General features: G+C 41.9%; 2 protein-coding genes and 1 pseudogene across 2 annotated transcripts in view; 2 read left to right on the top strand and 1 right to left on the bottom strand.

The window, feature by feature from the left end:
- HOMER1 (homer scaffold protein 1) overlaps positions 1 to 7,129 on the bottom strand; it is a 151,215-nt gene extending 144,086 nt beyond the window's left edge. The window contains exon 1 of the mRNA XM_004058645.5: positions 6,547 to 7,129. Within this exon, the coding sequence (XP_004058693.1) occupies positions 6,547 to 6,551 (5 nt within the window). The 5' untranslated portion in view covers positions 6,552 to 7,129. The remainder of the gene's footprint in view (positions 1 to 6,546) is intronic.
- LOC101135885 (large ribosomal subunit protein eL29-like) lies at positions 4,186 to 4,685 on the top strand. The gene has a single exon (XM_055366961.1). The coding sequence runs from the start codon at positions 4,218 to 4,220 to the stop codon at positions 4,683 to 4,685; it is 468 nt and encodes a 155-aa protein (XP_055222936.1). The 5' UTR covers positions 4,186 to 4,217.
- A 15,917-nt stretch (positions 7,130 to 23,046) lies between the features above and the next one.
- On the top strand, positions 23,047 to 23,838 carry LOC101136246 (large ribosomal subunit protein eL8-like; annotated as a pseudogene).
- Positions 23,839 to 24,534: the final 696 nt, after the last annotated feature.

Raw genomic sequence — 24,534 nt, 5'->3', positions numbered from 1 at the left:
AAGTGATAAAAACTTTTAAAAACAAGATTTTAAAAAATGCAAGTAGAAGAAAAAGGCAAAGCAAAAAAGATTATATGTGTTGATAATTTCCCTCAAAAATACTGCTTAAAACAAACAGCATTGATTCTTATCAGTTTCATCTTTTTTTCCTTTCTCAGACATTTCATGAAGGAGCACAGAAATGACAAATGTGTTACACTCAGGACAGATAGAAAAAGGAGTATCAAAAGGTATGAAATGCTAAAATTAAGAATATAAGTTCATCAATAAAGTTGACTCTTTTAACAGAGAGTCATTATGGATGTCCTAATTTTATAGACTATGGAGAGGCGTGCTGTAAAAATTAAGATTAAAATACATGATTTTGGCCAGGCATGATGGCTCACAGCAAGGCAGACGGATCACTTGAGTCCAGGAGTTCAAGACCAGCCTGGGCAACATGATGAAACCCCATGCCTACAAAAAGCACAAAAATTAGCCTGCCATGATGGTGTGAGCCTATAGTCCCAGCTACTCAGGAGGCTAAAGTAGGAGGATTGCTTGAGCCTGAGAGGTCAAGGCTGCAGTAAGCCATGATGGCACCACTGCACTCCAGCATGGGCCACTGCACTGTCTCAAAAACAAAACCAAACAAACAAACAAACAAAATATATATATATATGATTTTATTCACATACTGAAGACCACCATTGAATGATTAGCTTTTAAAAAGTTTTACCTACTCTTGGCAGGGCGCGGTGGCTCATGCCTGTAATCCCAGCACTTTGGGAGGCCGAGGCGGGCAGATCACGAGGTCAGGAGTTCGAAACCAGCCTGGCCAATATGGTGAAACCCCGTCTCTACCAAAAAATGCAAAAATTAGCCAGGCGCGGTGGCACGCGCCAGTAGTCCCAGCTACCTGGGAGGCTGAGGCAGGAGAAATGCTGGAACTCGGGAGGCAGAGGTTGCAGTGAGCCAAGATCGCACCACTGCACTCCAGCCTGGGTGACAGAGTGAGGCTCTATCTCAAAAAAAAAAAACAAAAAACAAAAAAAAACAGTTTTACCTACTCTTGCAATACTCATTCAGTAAGATAGATGTGAAAATTTTATCTCAATTCTTGTAGATGGTAGATGGGCTAAAATCTAAATAAATATTCCTTATCACATGTAGATCCTTTTGAAATGAACATATTTAACAGACCTGAAACTTTGCAATGCCTCAAAATCACTCAACTTTTCAAAAACAAACAGAAATATTAGCCACAGGTCATAAGGCATTACAAACATGCAACACAAAAAAACTGCACATTTCATTCCACGAGATATGTCCTGAGATATAAATCTATGTAAAATGTTTTATAGTCATTTAAAAACTACATCAGAAAAAAATTATAGCAGAAAACATTAAGCACTCAGCACTCATTTTCCCTACTCTTCTGTCCAGTTAGTCATATTAATCCGAAATAACAATCCAGTAACTAAAAATAAATACTTCAACTAAACACTGAAGACTGAAAAAAAAAAGATCACATGGCAGTAGAGAGGTTAGACCTTTTGGGATATAACCACCTTTTCTTCTGAGATGTTTAATCACTCAAAACTATAAAGTATGAATAAGGACAGTTTCTTCTGTCAACCCCTTAACTCCCAAATTCACTATTTTATGACCCATAGTTAGTGACTCTGCTAAGAACATACCATGCTCTTTGCTACATTCTTACCTCTCCAATGAAACGTCCTAATTCTGAAAAAGCCCCGTTCAGCCAACTACACATCTCTCAGTCACCATCCCTCCCCTCCCCACTTCGGAACCTTCCAGGGCCTGCCCAACTGTCCACTTCCTCTACCCAGCCAGAGTTCATTGTTCTGGCTTGGTGTTTCCACAGGATACAAGACACAAAACCAAATTGTAAACGATTTTTAAAATTGCTTCCTTATTCTACTTCCCTGATCATGTTCTTACTCTGCTTAAAACCCTTTAGTAATCTTCACACAGAAGAGAAGTGCTTTTCAAATTACCAGTTGCTAACACAGCGTCATTAAATAAATTGAGTGGGTCACCATCATCAGTCTATCTTAAAAATAAAATAGAACGGAACAGAATAGAAACTACCAGAGTGTACCATACAAAGCAAGGGTATTATGTAGTGACATTTTATCATTTATATACAAGCATATTGGGTTGCAATGTAAAGATGCTTATCTTTCCAATGGGTCATAGCCAAAAAAACCTCTAAACACACACTAGACTACAGGATAATCCAAACTTTCATTTGATCTACATGGTTCTCTAACCCAGTCCCTGCATAAGGCTCTAGACCTATCTCTTGCTACACCAAAGGGAGCTAGCTCAAGCAAACAAGCTTGTCATGCCAAACTCCTTTGCAGTTCCTCGTTTTAGTGGTGTCAATCACTGTGCTCTCTGCCTTGAATGCCCTCTTATTTGTCTAAGAGGCTCACTTGTACTCATCTTTCAGTATTTAACACCTATCACCTCCTCTACAAAGCCTTTTTATCCTTCCCTCAGCAGCTAACGGCCCCCCAACACACACTTTGTGTCTCCATAATGCCCTACATTATAGCTCCTACAAAATTTCATTGCACATTTTAATTTTAGGCTTGACTGTCTGCCCAACTTCTAAAGTATAAACTCACTAAGGGAAGGAGCATATTGTACTGGCCTTCCTATCAGCAGCTCTGAGCTAAGTACACGCACTATAACAAAGGTTCAAAGTTGGTAAAATGAACAAATGAAGAATTAAGGACTTGCATCTAACTTGTCTATTGTCAGATATGATAGGGTGGTTATCTTTGCAATAAAACCCATTTATAGTGCTGGATCAAGATTTTCACATTTTTGCTACAACCCCTAGAGAGCAGAACCCTGCAGTTTGAGGCAGAAGGAGGTGTCAGCTTCCCATCTTTCAGCAAAGAGACTCAGTTTGGGCTGCAATGTAGCAGCACTCATTTCCATGCTTCTGGAAGTTATCTGGGGAAAGAGGGTGAGGAAGGACTCCAGAAGTTCCCATAGGCAGGTGAGATAAATCAGAAACAGCATTAACAGATCCCATTAGCAGGGAGAGCCCCATTTTATGTATAAGTAGCTCTTAATAAGGGAAGGGAGGGAAAGAATTCTTTACCATTGCTGATGGCGCCAGGTTGCCAAAATGAGCTAAGTAAAAACAAAGGGTTTCATGAAATAAGTGGTTGAAGTTACTTGATTTCTGTTGCCTACTGTGATAGTTCTGAAATAGCTACTGACTCACTGCTGTCATTATGAGATACTATTTGGAGGTGGGGGTGGGGGGTCATACCTAACAGGGGCTCCTCACTGAGGCTTCAAAACTTTTCAGACTTCATTTTACATACATGAATGCCTTAATTTTTAGGGGATCTGATACCTATTTTACAAACCCATACTTTAGTTGCCTTCACTGCAATTAACAGTTCATGCAACATCCAAGATACTTTGACAGACTTCGCCAACTGTCAAGTTTCAGCTGTTCTTCTCCATTTCCAAAAAGTTCATAAACTACTATTAGGGGAGCCATAATTTTTTTCTGCCCAATCACTGATTTTATTAAAAATAATTCCTTTGCTTAGACTGCCCCTAGACTTGCAATAATTATCTACAATTAAGACGAAGATAAATCCTTATTATAACCTAACATTAGTTTAAAAAAAGAAGGTTGTAATATGTGAAACACTTTACCCACAGTATTAAATTTTAGATATCTATTACAGTAAGGTAATTAAGGATTGCCAAGGTAAAGCTTTAAAAGCCATTTAAAGCCCTGTTTCCTTTTGCTTGAAATAGGTCCAGGCAGCTATGCTAATTCCACAAACATTTATTAGGCATAAATACGCATAAAGTGTGGAAACGTCAGCAAATGCCTTTGCTGTATGCTCTTCTCTTCTACTTCCATCTACCCTTGCTCTCTCTACTCAAGTCACTATCAATGAGAAAGGGTCATAGCCCCAAATACAGGCTTTCCAAAAAAAAAAAAAAAATAGCACCACAAAATGCTCGCTTTTTCTCCTCAGTCCATATATAGAACTTTATTAACTGAAGGGCAGATACATTCATTTATAAACAAATTAATTATGCTAAGTGTCTAAATGCATGTTACGTGTGGTGCTTACTTTCCCACTTTAAACAACAGCCCCCTTAGTATTAAATTCATCCTGTCTCTTCAGATTCTAGGCGCTTCAGGAGCCGCGCCTTAAGGTGCAGACATGGCCAAGTCCAAGAACCACACCACACACAACCAGTCCCCAAAATGGCACAGAAATGGTATCAAGAAACCCCAAGCACAAAGATACGAATCTCTTAAGGGGGTGGACCCCAAGTTCCTGAGGAACATGCGGTTTGCCAAGAAACACAGCAAGAAGGGCCTAAAGAAGATGCAGGCTAACAGTGCCAAGGCCATGAGTGCACATGCCAAGGCTATCAAGGCCCTCCTAAAGCCCAAGGAGGTTAAGCCCAAGATCCCAAAGGGTGTCAGCCGCAAGCTCAATCAACTTGCCTACACTGTCCACCCCAAGCTTGGGAAGCATGCTCGTGCCCGCATTGCCAAGGGGCTCAGGGTGTGCTGGCCAAAGGCCAAGGACAAGGATCAAACCAAGGCCCAGGCTGCAGCTCCAGCTTCAGTTCCAGCTCAGGCTCCCAAAGGTGCCCAGGCCCCTACAGAGGCTTCAGAGTAGATATCTCTGTCTGCCAACGTGAGGACAGGACTGGTGCGACCCCCCGCCAGGCTGCCATCTGCATGGGGCTGGGGTCCTCCTGTGCTATTTGTACTAAGAAACCTCAGGCAGGGAAAAAAAAATTCATCCTAAGCTTCCCTTGGTAAAATGACAGGCATTCATGCAGCTTAAAGGTTCTGGAAAACTGACTTTCTTCCATGATGCTACTACTCCACAGTCTAGACAAAATGCAGCCATCAACATGAAAAACTGCTGCTTGATTTTTTTTCCTCCAACATGTTTTAAACAGAGCTGCAGATGCTCAAGGGAAGCCATATTTCTAAGGTTTTGAACAGTAGTATTTTTCAGTATTTTTCTCATTTAAAATTGGTGCAATTCATCCAAAACATTTTTCAAATGCCATTATTTTTCAGCGTTAAGCGCTTAAACTGCTTAGAGTGAAAAAGGTCTCCATCAGAAAGATCGACTTCCAGAAACCAACTAGTGATCATTAAAATGAGGAGAATAAAAAGAAAGCAATTCGTTTTTTACAGTTTGAAGAAATCTTTAAGTCATCTCTAAATCCTTCATTTTACAGGTAAGAAATAGAGTCCACAGAGGTCAAGTAATCTGCCTCAGATCACTAAGCTACTAATAGCAGCGCTAGAAATAGAATGAGGTATTTTAATTACTCTTAGCGGTACCCCCAAATCATGCAAGTTATATATATTCTCATCACTTGTCATTCAAGTTTTTAAAACCATTATCACTTTGTCATTAATTTCTGAGGAACGTCTCCTACAACATGTTCTAAATTTTCAAAGTTATGCATATTAAACTTCAAATTCTAACTCCAAAAGGAAGGTACTATTCAAGAACTTTCCTCAGAAAGTTTCAAGCGTGTGTACACCCCTAAACCATCACAATGAATTGCAGAGTCCATTCTTTAAAACATGCCCCTCAACTACACTTCAGATGTGTTTGTTCAACCACACACACACAAAAAGAGAAAATTCTGGAAGTTCTTCTGCCAAAAAGCAATGACAACCTGTCAATGAAATCAGATTGCTCCATTAACATATTATGGGTTTCCAGTTTAAATTAGGAAGTGTCACTAGCATTTCATCAACCCACAGTGTGAAGAGTTAATAAAAGACTGGAAAATGCACTCTCAGCTGGCTCTGGGTCCGAAGGAAGGTGTAGATCTGATACTGTTAACTCAAACTGAAGGGCTGAGCTTAAAAGCGAAAAACAAAAGGAGTAAACAAGTTCCTTAAACAAAAAGCTTTTTCCTACGGAATGCACCCGTACCGTGGTGACCGCACCAGTAAGACTGAATTTCAGATTTTCGTTTTAACGCCCCAGTAAATCAATTCTATACATTTTAGCTTTGAATATTCAAGGACAAAACAGAGGGCACGGTGAGGGCAACAATTTACTCTGGATCACTTTCAAGGACTGTTGTCTAACCACTCATTACAATCGTTCCTTTGTGCAACTGATTATCTAAAAGTACTGAGAGAATGCAGTACTTCTCTTTGAAAGATAACCGTCAGCAAAAGCTAAAATAATGTGATTTTGATTACAAACTGATGCAGCAGTCTGACCAGTAAAGTGTAGAATGCGTTGTCTTTGTAAATATTACTCACAAATCCATATTCAAGTTACAACCGATATATGTGTTTTTAAATTATGACCTCTGGTACCGCTCTACAAAAATGCAAAAATAACCTAAAAGGTTAGCATGCCTATTTCTTTAAAGTATGACCAGCTTAGCAAGGTGGCAAGTTTGTTTGAAAACACAAAACACAATCACCACCACCGCTCAATAATACACATACATAAACAGATTCGAAGCTGTGTTAAGCACAAAAATCCTTACCCCATTTTGCCCAATGAAAACTTGCTCTGAAGTTTCAGCTCTTATGCTACGGAATAACTTCCAAAGGAATTTCTCCGTCTGCTATTTCGCAGTTGCTTTTCCACCCCCACCCCCAGATCCTTGTCCGGAGGTATTTCAAGGATGCTGCCAATTCAATTAGTTCTCTTAGGTAAAATGATTTCTCTCTTGTAAATACCAAAACGTTCAAACAGAGGCGGCATTTGCTTATTCGAGTTAAAATGCTTTGCGGAGGAGACAGCGATCAACTCTATTCCACAAAACGAGTCTACAAGTAGGGAAATGCAGAATCCGGCTTCACTGAGTCCTATAAAAAATGAGTTCGCTGGTCATTTCACTCATGTCCTCCTCGACACTCAGGGAGAGCCAGGTAACTCGGCCTTTTCGGAGCTAAGGCTGCGGGTTCAAATTTCTCCACCACACCACGTCTCCGGGGGTGGAGCGAGCAACCAAACGCGACGTGCACGTGAATAAAAAATCCCAAAAGCAGTAATGCCACGGCTTCCCTGCGCTCACATTAGGAAAAAAACTACATAGGAAAATCTCCTCGAAGTGCAAACCCGGCAGCTCGCAACCTGCACGGCACTCCACATTGGAATCTGTCTTTTTAAATGTTTCTCCTCCTAAGACTCGGAGCAGAGAAGAGGTGGGGAGGACGAAGAGAAGGCTAGGCAGGATCGATTCATTCTCCCGAGGAGAATAAACGGAGCCATTTCCAGGCTGGCAGCAGGCTGGGGGCGCAGCGCACGCCGGGCAGCTGGAGGAGGGGGCCCGATCCCACCTCCCTCAGCCCCTTCCCGCCCCCCGCCGCCGAGCACAATGGAGCCCGGCTGGCGCCCGGCCCTTCATTCGCGGCTGCCCCCTCTTCCCTCCTCTTTTCAGAGCACAGCGGGTCTGAGGCTCCCGTCGGCGGAGAATGAATGAATCACAGAGCCAAGCCCCACGCGTCCACTGGCACCCTGCCCCCAGCTCCAGGGCGGGCGAAAGGGGCCGAAGGGTCGACGGGCGCCTGCCCGAGCCAAGGCGGGAGGCTAAGCCCGCGTTGGGGCCAGGAGAGCTGGGCTCGAAGCCGAAGCGCAGCCGCCGCTCCAGCGCCCCCACCCCTGCTCCTCGTCTCTCACGCTCCGCGCCGCCGCCACGCGCCGCCTCACATTCCCCGGGCCCCGCCGCCGCCTCTTCACACTTCCATCAGCGCCCGCCTCCGGCTACCGCCGGGCAGAGCAGCGCCAGCCCCGGCGGCCTGAAGCCTGCCGCTGCCTCCGCCTCCACCGGCCGACCGGCTGGCAGAGCAGAGGGTGCTGCTTTCCCGGTCAGCGCCGCCGGCGTGAGGCTAGCGCGGCGGCAGAGTGGGCTGCGGGGGGCGGGAAGGGGGCGGAGAGAACGGGGAGCGAGGGCGGTCCCTCCCTCTGCTCGCGGGAAGGGACGGGAGGCGGTGGCCGCCGCGGAGCCGCGGCCGGGGGCTGGGGCGCGGACTGGTCCCGGGAGCCCGATGGGCCTTGCGAGCAGCGGTCCGCGGGAGAAAGCAGCAGCCGCAAGGCGGCGGAGAGGCTGATGGTGGGGGGCCGAGCGGCCCTCGTGGGGAGCTGGGCCGGCGGCAGGCCCTCAGTCCGTTCGTCCTTCTTTTCCCCCCTCCCCTAGAGGCCGGCGGCTGGCTGGCCGTGCGCTCTGCTCCTCCTCTGGCTCTTGGCCCCGCTCCCGGCCGCCACAGCCTCCTCCGCGCCCCACACCAGGTGCTCGCGCTGTGTCTCCATCCTCCCCGCAGGAGGACCTTTAAATAGCAACGTCAGCGCGCTCCTCTCCGCACACACGTCACCCGCAGCTCACGTCACCGAGGTGCGGGGGATGATGTCACGCGGCCGGAAGTACTGCTAAATTAGGGAAGGAGCAGGGGGAGGAGGACTCGGCGAGCTCCTGTGTGCCCACCTGCTCTCACTTCTCCTTAAAGGCCAAAGCACAGGAGACAGCCCGAGAGGAGCTCGAACAAGGAAGCGGCGGGAGGAGGAGATTTCCTTGCAACAAATGTGCCAAACCTGAGTGAATCATTCGTAGCAAAAGTGCAGTGTCAAGCGGGTAATATCCTATCTCCCACTCCCACCGCTATTGCAGCAGCACCCCCGGGCTTCTCTTGTCCTGACTAGCAGGGAAATGTGGGAGGGAGAGCCTGATCACACTACTGGTAGATATACTTCCAACAGGACTTCGGAAAAATCACCTAAATTTTCAATTATAGAGTGCCATTCTGGACATAGTCGACTTTTAAACTTTTTGTTAGTGGTTACCTGAAACACGAAAGAAAAAAGAGCAGAGCAATAAGCAAACGAAATAATGTTATAAAGGATAGTAATTTTATTTGCAAAATAGCAGTTTTGACATAGGAAAATGAGTCAATCTTAGTTCACGTATAGCAAATGCCAGTGTGTCCTCTCAGTTTCTCTTCATCAAGAATATGAGTTCCATGACACTTGGCTCCAGCCAGTAAAACAAGAAAGAGAAAAAATATATGGGTTTCAGTCTGTGGAATTTAAATTAAAATTTAAAAATTAAAAATAAGAAAGACCACCAAATCCTTTTTCATTAACACAAGCATATTTTCGTCTTCTTTAGTTTTGACCACATAATATGTAATTACAATATCTCAAGTGTGTTTTGCATTTTCTGTATGGCAAGGGTGAGTAGCTGTCTATAGGTTTACTAGCTATGTGTTTGTGTCTATAAACACCATATTATGAATGCTTTTTACATTGTAAATTACTACAGAGTTCTTAAATTATTTTAAAATAATTAGGTTAAAAAATTTTTTTAATTAGGTAAATCATATAGTGAACTTTGATTTTATTTTACTTAACTTGATAAGCATGGCCAAGAAATAGAATTGCTGCGTATTGCCAAAGGCCAATACTGTTTTAAGTTAGTCTACAAATTTAGTGACCCTGTTTTCCAGACCAAAATCTAGACACACCATTTGACATTAGAAAAAAATATTTGAATCTGAAGTGACCTGGAAAATCCAAAACATAGGATTACCAACCTATGAAGTGATTATTAGGAAAGTTACAGATCAATATCAACGCAGTTTAAATAAAAGAAGCTAAAATTCGTTAGAATGTATACAACGTGTGACTTTTAGAAACTGTTTGTAATGTTAAACTACTCACATGGTTCCTAATTAAGGAACATTGCTTTTGCAGCTTTCTGTATTTACATTTTCTTGCTCAAGTTAGGAGTCCAAGATTAAAGAACACCACCAACAACAAAAAAGACCCATTTGTAACTGATTCAAACACTCTGGTCATCTTCACATTATAAAATTATGATCTTGCTTGAAATTTGAAATATTAAGTCTTTTTTTGAGACTGAGTCTCGCTCTGTTGCCCAGGCTGGAGTGCAGTGGCGCGATCTCGGCTCACTGCAACCTCTGCCTCCCAGGTTCAAGCAATTCACGTGCCTCGGCCTCCTAAGTAGTTGGGATTGCAGGCGCGCGCCGCCACGCCTGGCTAATGTTTGTATTTTTAATAGAGATGGGTTTTCGCCGTGTTGGCCAGGCTGGTCTCGAACTCCTGGCCTCAGGTGATCCACCCGCCTCGGCCTCCCAATGTGCTGGGATTACAGGCATTACCCACAGCGCTCACCCTAGTTTTTTATGTTGTTTTGTTTTGTTTTGTTTTGTTTTTTGAGGCGGAGTCTCGCTCTGCTGTCTAGGCTGGAGTGCAGTGGCATGATATTGACTCACTGCACCCTCCACCTCCCAGGTTCAAATGATTCTCCTGTTTCAGTCTCCTGAGTAGCTGGGACTACAGGCACTTGCCACCACGCCCGGCTAATTTTTGTATTTTTAGTAGAGATGGAGTTTCACCATGTTGGCCAGGCTGTTCTCAAACTCCTGACCTCAAGTGATCCGCCCACCTCGGCCTCCCGAAGTGTTGGAATTACAGGCGTGAGACACTGCGCCCGACCGCCTCGTTTTTTTTTTTTGTTTTGCTTTGTTTTTGTTTGTTTAAGGTTATAACAAAAGGTTAATGAAAGGCAAATCCCTGCTTGCCAATTTGTCTAATGTATATTATTATCATATTAATCGAAACTTGTACCAATTTGTATTTCAGACAAATGGAACTTCTTATATCTAAAATGTTAAAACAATAAAACTATCATTCTTCCAATAATGTAATCCCTTGGCAAATTAAAATACAAATTATGTTATTACACTACTAAAATTTCTCTACAAACAATTTCCTACCTAACTAAATAACTTCTCTCTTTCCTGCTCTTTCTCTCCATGTTAATTAAAGCTCTCACTTTACCATTTTCAAACAGTTTATTCTACCCTTTCATCACAACTTCCTCTCATTTACAGTCTTTTTTCCTCTCATCTTTACCCAACTGTCAAAACAGCTTTTCAGCTGCTTTCCTGCCTTTAGAGTGCTGACCCTTTGTTAGTTTCTACTTTTCACAACCACATCGTCTCTTCTCAGCTGCTCTTTTATCAACTGAAAATTGAGAGCAGCTTTTTTTCTACATAAATCGAATGGTGCACTGTGATATAATTACTCAAAGTTTATGCAATTATTTAACTTCAGCCTCAATCTAGAAAATTCTACCTATAATTTATTACTTATAGGTATCAATTTCTTGCCAGCTTATATGGGATCAGGATCAGTAAGTACATGTGTCCATGTAGTCAAAAGAATATGTAAAACTTTGAAACATTTTATGTAATATGGCATGTCTTCTCAGAAAAAAATAGCCTTTTCTCCCTGCTTGAAACAATTCCAATACAGTTTTAAGAGGAGTCAGAGAGGCATTCTATGGCTTTCCATCTGTAAGTAAATAAATATCTTTTCTTCTAAGATGAGCTGATGTAACCCAAATTTTAGTTGTGAATTCCCAACCCTGATTTTTTTTGTATGTTTTTTAAAATAGTAAACTTCCTAGAAAGTAATATATTTTCTTTTACCGGAAGAGGAAGAAAGTACTTAGTAGAGTTTCAGATTTTAACAGTTCCTGTTTCCCACTGTGCTCTGAAAATTTGTAGGGCGGTTTATGAATACCCTCTGATTTTAGAATCTGTGGGCGAAGGCATCTGTTTTAGTTACAGAGTTTATTTCCATGCCCTTAATAGGAGATGGCAATCTTCAATGGGGTGTTCATACATTGGTCATGAGATATGTCTTTTTCAATGAAAAGACATCTAAGAGATTGAAAACCTTTGCAGGAAAGAGAGTAAAAGCCAGATTTTATTTTTAATTGCCTTACATTAGATAATAACAACTTGCTTTTAATTACCAACATACCACTATCAATTCAAATAAAGTCAGACTGAAAAATAAGTTAAAAGATATCTCTCTATATAAAATAAATATCATAATTCCTAGTTTATAATACATAGTCATGAAGAAACTAACCAGCAAAGAGTAAACGTAATAAGAATGAAAGAGTTGCAGGGAAACAGAATTTATGCAGTGACTCTCCAAAATCATCCCACTTCCTCCATTATATAGCAGATACCGGGTACCACTGAGTTGTGTATGGCCTGTAATAAGACCATCTTTTATTGTCAGTAATGTTCTGAACAGAAGCAAAGTAGTTAAACAGTCTGAAGGGTGGGAACACAAGTGTTTGGCATCTTAAAGGCAAGGCTTGAGGACAATTTATTACAGAGGTTTGAAAGTGGTAGAGTAAAGGAAGCTAAAGAATTAGCCTTAGGAAAACTATGGTAGATAGCCATGGGAAATGATCTCAGAACTACCTCCTGCTCTGATTTTTGCTGTAAATTCATTTTCCAAATATGGTCAGAGGGATACAAATGTAATCCTAGATAGTGAAAGAGGGTACTAGAAAGGTTTCAGTTAGCTGCTGTTGAGGGCCCACATAGAACAAAATTAGAGGAAATGGTAGTACAACTGTCTATATAACATTTTTAAAATATTCAGAAAAGATGGGGATAAGGTACCTTTGAAAAAATTGTCTGGCTTAACCTGGGTTGGTTGGTTGATTGTTTTAAGCAGGAGTTAGAGAAAACAGGCTAGAAAAATACGCAGATCTGCAGAGAACTACAGTAAAGAATGTGGAGTAAAGGTTGTGTTGTACCTGTGCAGTTACTTAGAATGGAATGCTGTGGAAGCTGATTGCCATGGTAACCAATAATCTTTTTCCTGAATGGGGGAACAGAACAACCATGAGGAAAATGTTTTAAATGAGCTACCTTATTTTGTGACTGTTATGGTGCCAACTAAAACAAAAACAACCCACAAGGTATTTAGGACAATCATTCTTATGGAAGGAAATGGCCTTCTTTTCAGAGAGACAAGGCTGAGGCAGAAATTCTGGAGCATTTCAAAGAGAGATGGGGCTTTAAGATGGCAATTGCAAACTCTCTGAAGCAGAACATAATGGATAAATATTATATTTATGGCTAAAGCAGGCAGAAGCAAGACCTAGAACCCGTGTTAAAGTTTCTCCCAAGCAAAAGAATCAGAAATAAATGAAGATTCTCAACCCTTCAGAGTTTCAGCCAAAATATTTCATGAATTATTTATGAGGCTTTTTATTTTTTTAAATCTTGTTCTAAATTTTAATTTCTCTAAATATTAAATGGAAATGGTAAATGTATCTGTATTAGTTAGGGTTCTCTAGAGAAATAGAACCAATAGGGTATATATAGAGAGAGAGGTAGGCAGGTAGGTAGATGATTGATAGACATGTAGATAGATGTGAGATTTATTATGGGACGTGGCTCATGTGATTATGGAGGCCAAGAAATCAATGTCTGAAGCTGGAGAACTAGGGAAGCTGGTGGCATAATTCAGTCTCAGCCTACAAGGCCTGAGAACCAGGGAAACCAATGTTGTAACTCTCAGCTCAAGGCTGAAGGCCTGAGAACTTGGAGTTCTGATGTCCAAGAACAGGAGAAGGCAGATATCCCAGCTCCAGAAGAGAGAGAGAATTTGCCTTTCCTCTGCCTTTTTGTTCTACCCAGGTCCTCAGCAGATTGGACAGTGTCCACCTACATTGGTGAGGGTGGATCTTCTGTACTCAGTCCACAGATTCAAATGCCATTCTCTTCTAGAACCACCCTCAGACACACCCAGAAATAACGCTTTACCCGCTACTTATGTATCCCTTAAGCCAGTCAAGTAGATGCCCAAAATAAACCATCATATCTTTAGTCAATATTTATTCTATTATTATTATTATTATTATTATTTTGAGATGGAGTGTCGCTCTGTCACTCAGGCTGGAGTACAGTGGCATGATCTCGGCTCACTGCAACCTCCGCCTCCTGGGTTCAAGCAGTTCTCTGCCTCAGCCTCCTGAGTAGCTGGGATTAGAGGTGCCCACCACCACGCCTGGCTAATTTTTGTATTTTTAGTAGAGACAGGGTTTCACCATCTTGGCCAGGCTGGTCTTGAACTCCTGACCTCAGGTAATCCACCCACCTCGGCCTCCCAAAGTGCTGTGATTACAGGCGTGAGACACTGCACCCGACCTATTCTATCATTTTTAATAACAAATCATATATTTTTATCATATGTATCAGTGGTCCCCAACCTTTTTGGCACCAGGGACCGCTTTTGTGGAAGACAATTTTTCCCCTCGGTAGGGTGGGGGAGATGGTTTCAGGATGAAACTGTTCTGCCTCAGGTCATCAGGCATTAGTTAGACTCTCATAAGAAGCTCACAACCTAGATCCCTTGCATGCGCAGTTCACAATGGGGTTCATGCTGCTATGAGAAAGAACCCTGAAACTTCATGCTCCTAGGGTTCACGCTGCTAATCGGACAGGAGGTGAGAGGTGGAGCTCAGGCAGTAATGCTCACTCACCCACCACTCGCTTCCTGCTGTGCTGCCTTGTTCCTCACAGGCCATTGGCCCATATCAGTCTGTGGCCCAGGGGTTGGGGACCCCTGATATATATGATGAAATACATGATGAAAATATAGTTTTCCCATTTTGATTAGGTCATCTGCTAAAATCTCTTACACTTACAATAAAATCCAAACTCCATGCCTTGGCCTAAGAGGTACTGCATGATCTGGCCCCTGCTCACCTCTCTTACCTTGGTTTCCACTACCCGCTCCATTGCTAGTGTGTGGGTTGGTGCCTTGTCAACTGCATGAGCAAAAACTCCAGGTAATGGTGACTTAACCTATAAGGTCATTTTTTAATTTGCTTATTAAAAAGAAGTCTGAAGGTAGGTGGTCTTAACAATTGATTTGGAAAGTCCAAGGTGTCATTAGAATCTTTCCATCCCTTTACTTTGCTATCTTCATGTGTTGTCTTTTAAACCTGGATTGTTGTCCCTTTCTTTTTTAGAAGATTATTATATTTCCAGGCATCACATTCAAAGAACACCCAAAGCAGGAAGGGAAGGAAGGAGACTGAGTTATTTTCTCTTTTATGGCCGCTTTTTTTACCAGGGAGAAAAACTCTGAAGGGACCTCAAGAAAATTCCTTCTCATGTCTTGTTGGCCAGAACTAGAGTACATGCTCATCCCTAAATCAGTGATTGACAGTTTGGAACTGGATTTTCATGACTGGCTTAGGCAAATGGTGGTTCATCCCTTGAGTCTGCCTATTGTGACTGAACCAAATTAAAACTCTCAGCATGGAAGAAAGGCCAGTGGCTGTTGGGCAAGCAAACCACATATTTGCCACACACCCTGAAGCCACTCATATTCCTGCTGATCTTCAAGTATGACAAGCTTGCTCCAAATGAAGGGCCTTTACGCTTTTTTTGTTCTTTCTGCCTGGAACACATATGTCCAAGACCTTCACATAGTGTGCTCCTCCTTGTCATTGAGTTCTGTGCTCAAATTACATCTCTTGAAAAAGATCTTCTTTATAAAATATCTGTACATCCATCGCCATTAATCTTCCACTTAATTTGCTTTATTTTCTTCATAGTATATTCAACACTAAAATAGTATTAGATGTTAGTGTACTCATAGAATAGAGCCCCATGAAGAGGAACTTTGCCTGTCTTGTTTACTTTCCTGTCTGTAATAGCAAGACAATGTCTAGCACATAGTGGGTGTGCAATAAATGATTATTGAATTAATAAATTTGCTAGGACTTTCAGTTATCCTTAGGTAGAAATTACTTAAGTCAGGGTTCCTTTTTTTTTTTTTTTTTTTTTTGAGACAGAGTCTTGCTCTTTAGCCCAGGCTGGAGTGAAGTGGCGGGATCTCAGTTTACTGCAACCTCCGCCCCCGCCGGGGTTCAAGCGATTCTCCTGCCTCAGCCTCCCGAGTAGCTGGGATTACAGGCACCTGCCACCACGCCCGGCTAACTTTTTATATTTTTAGTAGAGATGGGGTTTCACCATGTTGGCCAGGCTGGTCTCGAACTCCTGACCTCAGATGATCCACCCACCTTGGCCTCCCAAAGTGCTAGGATTACAGGCATGAGCCACAGTGCGCAGCCTAGTCCGGGTTCTTAATGAGGTAGCTAGAGCAAACAACAGCATCTGCTGTAACTAGAACACAGGGATTTAGTAGGATAGTATACGTAGCTCATAGAATCATTGGGAGAGCTGGGGAATCCTCCTGCTGAAGTCCCAGGAACAAGAACTTGTAGGAAACAGAACACTCAAATTAGGTATTTTGAGTCATGCTTAATAAAAAATACTACTTTTTTTTTTTTTTTCCCAGAGACAGGATCTCGCTCTGTCACCCAAGTTGGAGTGCAGTGGCATAATCACAGCTCACTGCAGCCTCAGCCTCCCAGGGTCAAGTGATCTTCCTGCCTTAGTCTCCCAAGTAGCTGGGACTACAGGCACATGCCAATATGGCCAACTAATTTTTGTATTTTTTGTAGAGATGGGGTCTCACTATATTGCCCAGACTGGCTCAAATTCCTGGGCCCAAGCAATCCTTCCACCTCGGCCTCCCAAAGTGTTAGGATTACAGGTGCGAGCCACTATGCCCAGCAAAATGCTACTCTTTACAAAGGTGGGGCACAGTATAGGAAAACCATAAGAGAGAGGACAGTGCCTGGCATAGCAGCACAGACTGTCCCCTCTGTGCCTGAAAGGACAGGAGGAAGGAGCAATGGATGGAACCTGGAGACAGAGATGGCTGTGTGGAAAGTGTTGTCTGAAGTAGCTATGTCCTTTGCTTAAAGGTCTCAGCCAGCTCAGAGACCCCACAAAGAGGCAGCCCAGGAAATGAATAACTCAACTTTACTCTCCTTCCCACCCCACCCCCCCATCTCCTGTTGCATTCCTCTTTGTAAAACTGACATATGGGAAGCTAGGCGGAGGAGCCCAGTGATGCAGTCCATGTTGGTCTGGGGCAAGGAGCAGGAAAAAGAAGGATCAAAGATGGATCTGGAGAGGGAAACTAAAGATATCCAGTCCAAATTCTATTCTATTCAGCTATTAGATTAGCAATTATTTTAAAGTTTGGCATGTGGGAAAACAAGCACTACCACACAGTTAGTAGGAGTGTAAATTGGTATATCCTTGAAGACATATATAAATTTTGACACAGCAGTTCCACTTTAAGAAATTTATCCTACAGATATGCTTTTTCAAGTGTTCAAAGAAACACATAGATTTTTTTGTATTGCTTTAAAATGAAAAAAGGGAGAGGAGACAACCTGTATGTCTATCAATAGAGGACTGGTACAATCATATAATAAAATACTATGCTGCTATTTAAAAGAATGAGGTAGATCCATAGTCCTGATATGGAAAGATGCCTAATACAGAAAAAAATTCTAGATGGATATAATAAACTGAATTGTGGTTAACTTGAGAAAGTGGGAATGTAAATTTGAGATTTAGAGAGGAGAGGAGGATTTTTTAAAAGATTTCTGTAACACCATTTGTATTGTTTGCATTTTTTTTGTAATAATACAAAACCAAACCATATTACTTGGAAAATATTTAAAATACACAAATATGTTTAAAATTCAATTGTGGGAGGACAGAATAAGACATTAATATACACTTAATTTTCCTATCTTCCTCTCCTTTATATCCTTTTTGGTAGAAAATACTGTAAGTTGACTGGGCGCAGTGGCTCACGCCTGTAACCCCAGCACTTTGGGAGGCCAGGGTGGGCAGATCACCTGAGGTCAGGAGTTCGAGACCAGCCTGATCAACATGGAGAAACCCTGCCTCTACTAAAAATACAAAATTAGCTGGGCGTGGTGGCGCATGCCTGTAATCCCAGCTACTCAGAAGGCTGAGGCAGGTGAATGGCTTGAACCGGAGAGGCGGAAGTTGCAGTGAGCCAAGATTGTGGCATTGCACTCCAACCTGGGCAGCATGAGCAAAACTCTGTCTCAAAAAAAAGAAAAAAGAAAATACTATAAGTTTACAACATACATTTATGAAAAGAAAAATTTGAAATAAGATATTTCATTGGAAGCAGTAATTCTATTGTATTCATCACTGATGAAACCAGATCTGGATATTCTATTTTAGGAGAGATACTGATGAGATGGCAGGATAGCTAAGATGGTGATGACCAACCAAGACAAGGCCACGTGAGCATGGATGAAGACAGATGTTTAATTTGCTGAACACAAAATCAAGGGGAGATATGATAGTTGACTTCATAGAAGGGCTGTCACAAAGAATAAATAATAGCTATATGAATATGTGCTCCATGAGATAGTAAAGAATCAATGGTTTAAAAAAGTATTACAAGTCAGGTTTCAGCTCAATATGAGAAAAAATGCAAAAACAATTAGATCTATATCAGTAGAATTGGTTGTCCTGAGAATAATTGGCTTAGATCTTCTTCACTAGATCTGAAGCAGAAACTGGCTGCATGATCAGTTGTTGGATTGATATAGAAAAGATGCTTGTATCAGATAATAGGTTAAAAACAAGGCCCCCAAGTTATCTTTCATTCAAAGTTTTATGACAACTCAAGTCTGAGCTGACATCAAAGTTGTCCTTCACTATTAGCTTCTCTACATTGTCTCCTTCAAATGACTCATTCTTTCCACTAGTGTCAGTCATTGTCACTGCACAACTTAGTTTTGACACTGTCTTCCACGCTTGATTCTCACATCTAGCCCACTGAAATGGTCCATTTGCATGTTCTTAAAAAATCAAAGTGAGAGCCGGGCGCGGTGGCTCATGCCTGTAATCCCAGCACTTTTGGAGGCTTAGGCGGGTGTATCACGAGTTCAGGAGATTGAGACCATCCTGGCTAACACGGCAAAACCCCGTCTCTACTAAAAATACAAAAAAAAAAAAAAAATTAGCCGGGTGTGGTGGCAGGCACCTCTAGTCCCAGCTACTCAGGAGGCTGAGGCAGGAGAATGGCGTGAACCCAGGAGGTGGAGCTTGCAGTGAGCAGAGATTGCGCCACTGCACTCCAGGCTGGGCGACAGAGCGAGACTCCATCTCAAAAAAAAAAAAAAGATCAAAGTGAGTAAAGCAAGTTAAACACCTAAATTCCCCCCATACTCTTCCTCTTGGAATTCTTCCTTTTTCTGTACATGATAGTAAGCAAGGTTAACAGATTTGGATGATAAAGAAACAAGAAGCCCTTTTACAATTTAGACAATTTATTACTCACATAGATAGCAGGTAAGAAAAAAAAAAAACAGCGAAAGTGCCAGTTCTCCTATGTCTCTTGTCTCACAGGACAACACAGAAACAATTTTTTATGACAAGGCAACATGAATAGTGGGATACCCTGTTGCTGAAGAGTCGATTCTATGAGGCTACTAAGCAGTTTTACAGTTGTATGCTAAGAGGGGAAGGAAGTTTGTATAAAACAAAATTTGGCCAACCTTTGTATTCATTGTGGGTCCTTAGACCATACCTGAGTTTATGCTAATGAAATTACTCAGGACAGGGGTAGGCCATACCAGAATTACCAAGCATGTGATTAGAGGATGAGGGCTTTGAGTAAGATATTATTAGCCCAACCTCTGAGAAGGAGAAAGGGGCTAGGGATTGAGTTCAGTTACATGGCCAGTGAATCAATCCATGATCCCTATTTAAAGAACCACCAGTGAAAACTCTGGATGCTGAGGCTCAGGGGGACTTCCCTGGTTAGTAGTCATATATTGGTGTGCCAGGAAAGTGTCCTGAGGACATAGAAGCTTCACATTTGGGACCCTCCCAGACCTTACCCTATATGTCTTTTTAGTTGTCTGGTCCTGATTTGTGTCCTTTTTTTTTTCTTTTTGAGACACAGTCTCACTCTGTCACCAGGCTGGACTGCAGTGGCATGATCTCAGCTCACTGCAACATCCACCTTGTGGGTTCAAGTTATTCTCCTGTCTCAGCCTCCTGAGTAACTGGGTCTACAGGTACGTGCCACCATGCCCAGCTAATTTTTGTATTTTTAGTAGAGATGGGGTTTCACCATGTTGGCCAGGATGGTCTCCATCTCCTGACCTTGTGATCCACCCACCTTGGCCTCCCAAAGTGCTGGGATTACAGGAATGAGCCACTGTGCCCAGCCTTGTGTCCATTATAATAGAACTATAATCATAAGTATAGCACTTTCCTCAGTTCTATGAATCATTCTAGCAAGTTATTTAATGGGAGGGGATGGTGGGAAACCCTGAGTTTGTAGCCAGTTCATCAGAAATGTAAGTAGCCTGGAAACTCCTGATCTTGTATCTGAAGCGAGGTCAGTCTTGTGGGACACTGTGCCCTTAGCCTGTGAAACGTTACCTAACTCCAAATAGTTAGCATGATAATTGCATTGCAGAAGGAAAAACCTCATACCTCCTCAGAACCCAAGAGACAATGAGAAACTGTCTCATGACACCCTCCTGAAAGATAGGAAGGCAAGTGAGAAATGGCCTTGAAGCAATTCCTCCCAAGCCTCCCATGGTCTCATGTTCCAGGAGGATCACAAGATATTCTGCCAAAATTTATGTCAGCTACAGTTAAGGCTTGCATGAAAAAAGGTCTGGAAATATGTTTGCCAAAGTAATGGGCTGGGCACGATGGCTCATGCCTGTAATCCCGGCACTTTGAGAGGCCAAGGCAGGAGGACTGCTTGAGTCCAGGAGTTCAAGACAAACCTGGCCAACATAGAGAGACCCTGTCTCTACAATAAATAAAAAATAAATTAGCCAGATGTGGTGGTGAATACCTATATAGTCCTAGCTACTCAGGAAGCTGAGACAGGAGGATTGCTTGAGCCCAGGAATTCGAGACTGCAGTGAGCTATGATCATGCCACTGTGCCCCATCTTGGGCAACAGAGCAAGATCACGTCTCTAAGAACAAACAAACAAACAAACACCCAAAGTGGTGGCAGTTGTCACTGAGTCATGGAATCTGAAGACTTTGGCTTGCTTTTTGCTACCTTTCTTCATTATACTTTATAGAGGCAATTTAGGGTGTGGTTAAGTATAGACTCTGGGGACATCCTGCCTGGGTTTGAATTTCATCTCTGTCATTTAGTAACTTCATGTTCTTGATACTGATCCACTAACCTGCCCTTTCAATCCAAGGGCTCAGCCAGCTCCAGTCTCTCCTAAGAGTGCATTCACCTCTTTTATTAATACCGTCTTCATCTACAAGAACATCATGTGGAACTATCATTTTCCTTCCTGAAATGAAGATATAATATGTCCATGATAATGCCCTAATTTATCATCTTTGTTTTCCCATTAAATTTTAAATAACCCAATGAACAACAACAACAACAAAAATTCTAGCTTGCCATGATTGGTTTCTTGGCAAACCAAGACTTCAAGCGAATTGCTTAGCTCTGGATGCCTAAGCTTTCTTATTTGTAAAATGGAGAATAAATAATAGTCCTTACCTCATACAGTTGTGAGGATTAAGTGAATGAAAACAAACAAAACCCTTGGAACAGTGCCTAGTACACAAAAAGCACTCAACAAATGTTAGCTATTTTTAAGACTTTTATATGTTATTTGATTTGTGTAGTGACTACATGTCACTGTAAACAAATCCAATTAAAACATACAAAAATGTCAAGTTTTCTGTTTATATCTTATTATATTTACATTTTTCAATTCACAACTAGACTTAGCCACTTTTTTTTTTTTTTTTTTGAGACAGAGTTTTGCTCTTGTTGCCCAGGCTGGAGCGCGGTGGCACAATCTTGGCTTACTGCAACCTCCGCCTCCCGGGTTCAAGTGATTCTCCTGCCTCACCCTCCTGAGTAGCTGGGATTACAGGCATACACCACCACACCCAGCTAATTTTTTTGTATTTTTAGTAGAGACGGGGTTTCATCATGTTGGCCGGGCTGGTCTTGAACTCCTGACCTCAGGTGATCCACCCACCTCGGCCTCCCAAAGTTCAGGGATTACAGGCGTGAGCCACTGCGCCCAAAAATAGCCACATTTTTGCTTATCATAACATTTCATAGTCGCCATGTAGAGAAATGGGATAAGTTTAAGCTAGAGAAAGCATTTGAAAACTGAGATGAATATCTTAGATGAATATATACATATAATTTTACTTAAAATTCTTTCACCACCACCTCCAAAATAAACCAAAGTTAACATTTTGGTCTTATATATATTTAAAGGGAGCACATTAAAATGTTCATTATATTTTATCTCTGGTTAATGAAAGTTTGTATACTCTTTATACATTTATACATAGTGTAAATTCTTTCAAGTGAGCATGTATTACTTTTTGGAATCAGAAAAAAATGTTATTTTTAAAGATAAAATTATTTTTATCAGAGTTCTTTTCGAACTGTGCAAAGAAGAAAGAAACATAAAATACTTGAGATTCCAGTAACATGAGAGATTACTTTTGAAACATTCTGAAATTATATTTTCTATTGGTTTTTAACAAGATTTACAACCTACTCAAAATGCAGTAGAGTGGGCACCACAAAGCAAATTTATTTGAAAGCACCAGAATCAGCACATGAATAGTCATGACATTCAGCAACATGTCCCTGTTGAAAAACTATTTTAGAATCTATAATGTTGGTTGTTGTACTAACACGGTAAGCTGCATGTAGAATAAAATGAAAAACATCTTAAAAGTAGAGATTAAAGATGATTAGAGATTAAAAAAGAGAAAATATTTTAATGAAACTGCCCTTTGTAATGTTAATACTAATCACACTCAAATACAAACATGAACTTTGAAAATATCAGTAAATTCTTATATAGGGCTATTAAGAACATGAATTTTGGAATCAGATGGATTTTGAGTTTGAGTCCTCTTGGCCCAGCCGTGTAGCATGGGATGTGTTATTTCAACACATCATCTCTGAGCCTCAGTCTCCCAGATTCTAAGATATGAATAATTATAGTACCTGAAGGATTTGTTGTAATAATTAAATGAAATATTTACTAAGCAAATGCTTAGTAAATGCACTCTTTACATATGAAAGATAGTTGTCAGTTTTCTGTTTCTTTTACTGATGTGAAAATTAGTTGCATTTTTTTGTACTCCTTGTATTACCTTATAATCAGCTACTTAAGAGGAACTATAAAATGGAAAGGGAACATTAGACTATGTAAGAATTAGGGAAACTGGCTCTCTCTTCCATCGCCCAAGATGCCAAAAGGAAAAAAGGGGAAGAAGGTGGCTCTGGCCCCTGCTGTCATGACGAAGCAGGAGGCCAAGAAAGTGGTGAATCCCCTGTTTGAGAAAAGGCCTAAGAATTTTGGCATTGGACAGGACATCCAGCCCAAAAGAGACCTGACCTGCTTTGTGAAATGGCCCCACTGTATCACGTTGCAGTGGCAGATAGCCATCCCCTATAAGCGGCTGAAAGTGCCTCCTGCGATTAACCAGTTCATTCAGGCTCTGAACCACCAAACAGCTACTCAGCTGCTTAAGCTGGCCCACAAGTACAGGCCAGAGATAAAGCAAGGAGAAGAAGCAGAGGCTGTTGGCCTGACTGAGAAGAAAGCTGCTGGCAAAGGGGATGTCCCCATTAAGAGACTATCTGGCCTTTGAGCAGGAGTTAAGACTGTCACAACTTGGTGGAGAACAAGAAAACTCAGCTGCTAGTGATTGCACACAACGTGTGGCACACAACGTCTAGTTGTCTTCCTGCCTGCCCTGTGTTGTAAAATGGGGGTCCCTTACTACATTATGAAGGGGGAAGCAAAACTGGAACATCTAGTCCACAGGAAGACCTGGATCATTGTCACCTTCACACAGGTTAACGTGGAAGACAAAGGAGCTTTGGCTAAGCTGGTGGAAGCTATCAGGACCAATTACAACATATATGATGAGCTCTGCCATCACTGGGAAGGCAGTGTCCTGGGTCCCAAGTCTGTGGCACACATTGCCAAGCTTGAAAAGGCAAAGGCTAAAGAACTTGCCATCAAACTGGGTTGAATGTACACTGTTGAGTTTTCTGTACATAAAAATAATTAAAGTAATATAAATTTTCCTTTAAAAAAAAGAATTAGGGAAACTGACTTCAAATTTCTGAAATGTATTCTTTTAAAGCAGCCAAAACCTGTGTGTTTTTTACACAGGCATACCATACCAACTCTGTGATCTTATGCAGTGTAAAAGGAAAGCAAAGCAGAGACCCTAGCATACAAATAGAAAATATTTTATACTTCATGTTCCATAATCTCTGAATCCTTCTGAACTAAGCTACATTTTGGTCTTTTTCATCTATAAACGGGAGTGCAGATTATCATTGACATGGATTTATCACATAGATACGGGGATAAACTCGTGGCCTTTTAAGAATGCCTTTTCTTGGCCGGGGGCCGTGGCTCACGCCTGTAATCCCAGCACTTTGGGAGGCTGAGACGGGCGGATCACGAGGTCAGGAGATTGAGACCATCCTGGCTAACACGGTGAAAACCCATCTCAACTAAAAATAAAAAAAAAATTAGCCAGGTGTGGTGGCAAGTGCCGGTAGTCCCAGCTACTCGGGAGGCTGAGGCAGGAAAATGGCGAGAACACGGGAGGCGGAGCTTGCAGTGAGCCGAGATCGTGACACTGCACTCCAAGCTGGGCAACAGAGCGAGACTCCGTCTCAAAAAAAAAAAAAAAAAAAAAAAAGTGGCCATTTTT

This window comes from Gorilla gorilla, chromosome 19 (assembly GCF_029281585.2).
Source record: "Gorilla gorilla gorilla isolate KB3781 chromosome 19, NHGRI_mGorGor1-v2.1_pri, whole genome shotgun sequence".
Classification (NCBI taxonomy): domain Eukaryota; kingdom Metazoa; phylum Chordata; class Mammalia; order Primates; family Hominidae; genus Gorilla; species Gorilla gorilla.
This window is presented reverse-complemented; position numbering and strand designations above follow the sequence as displayed.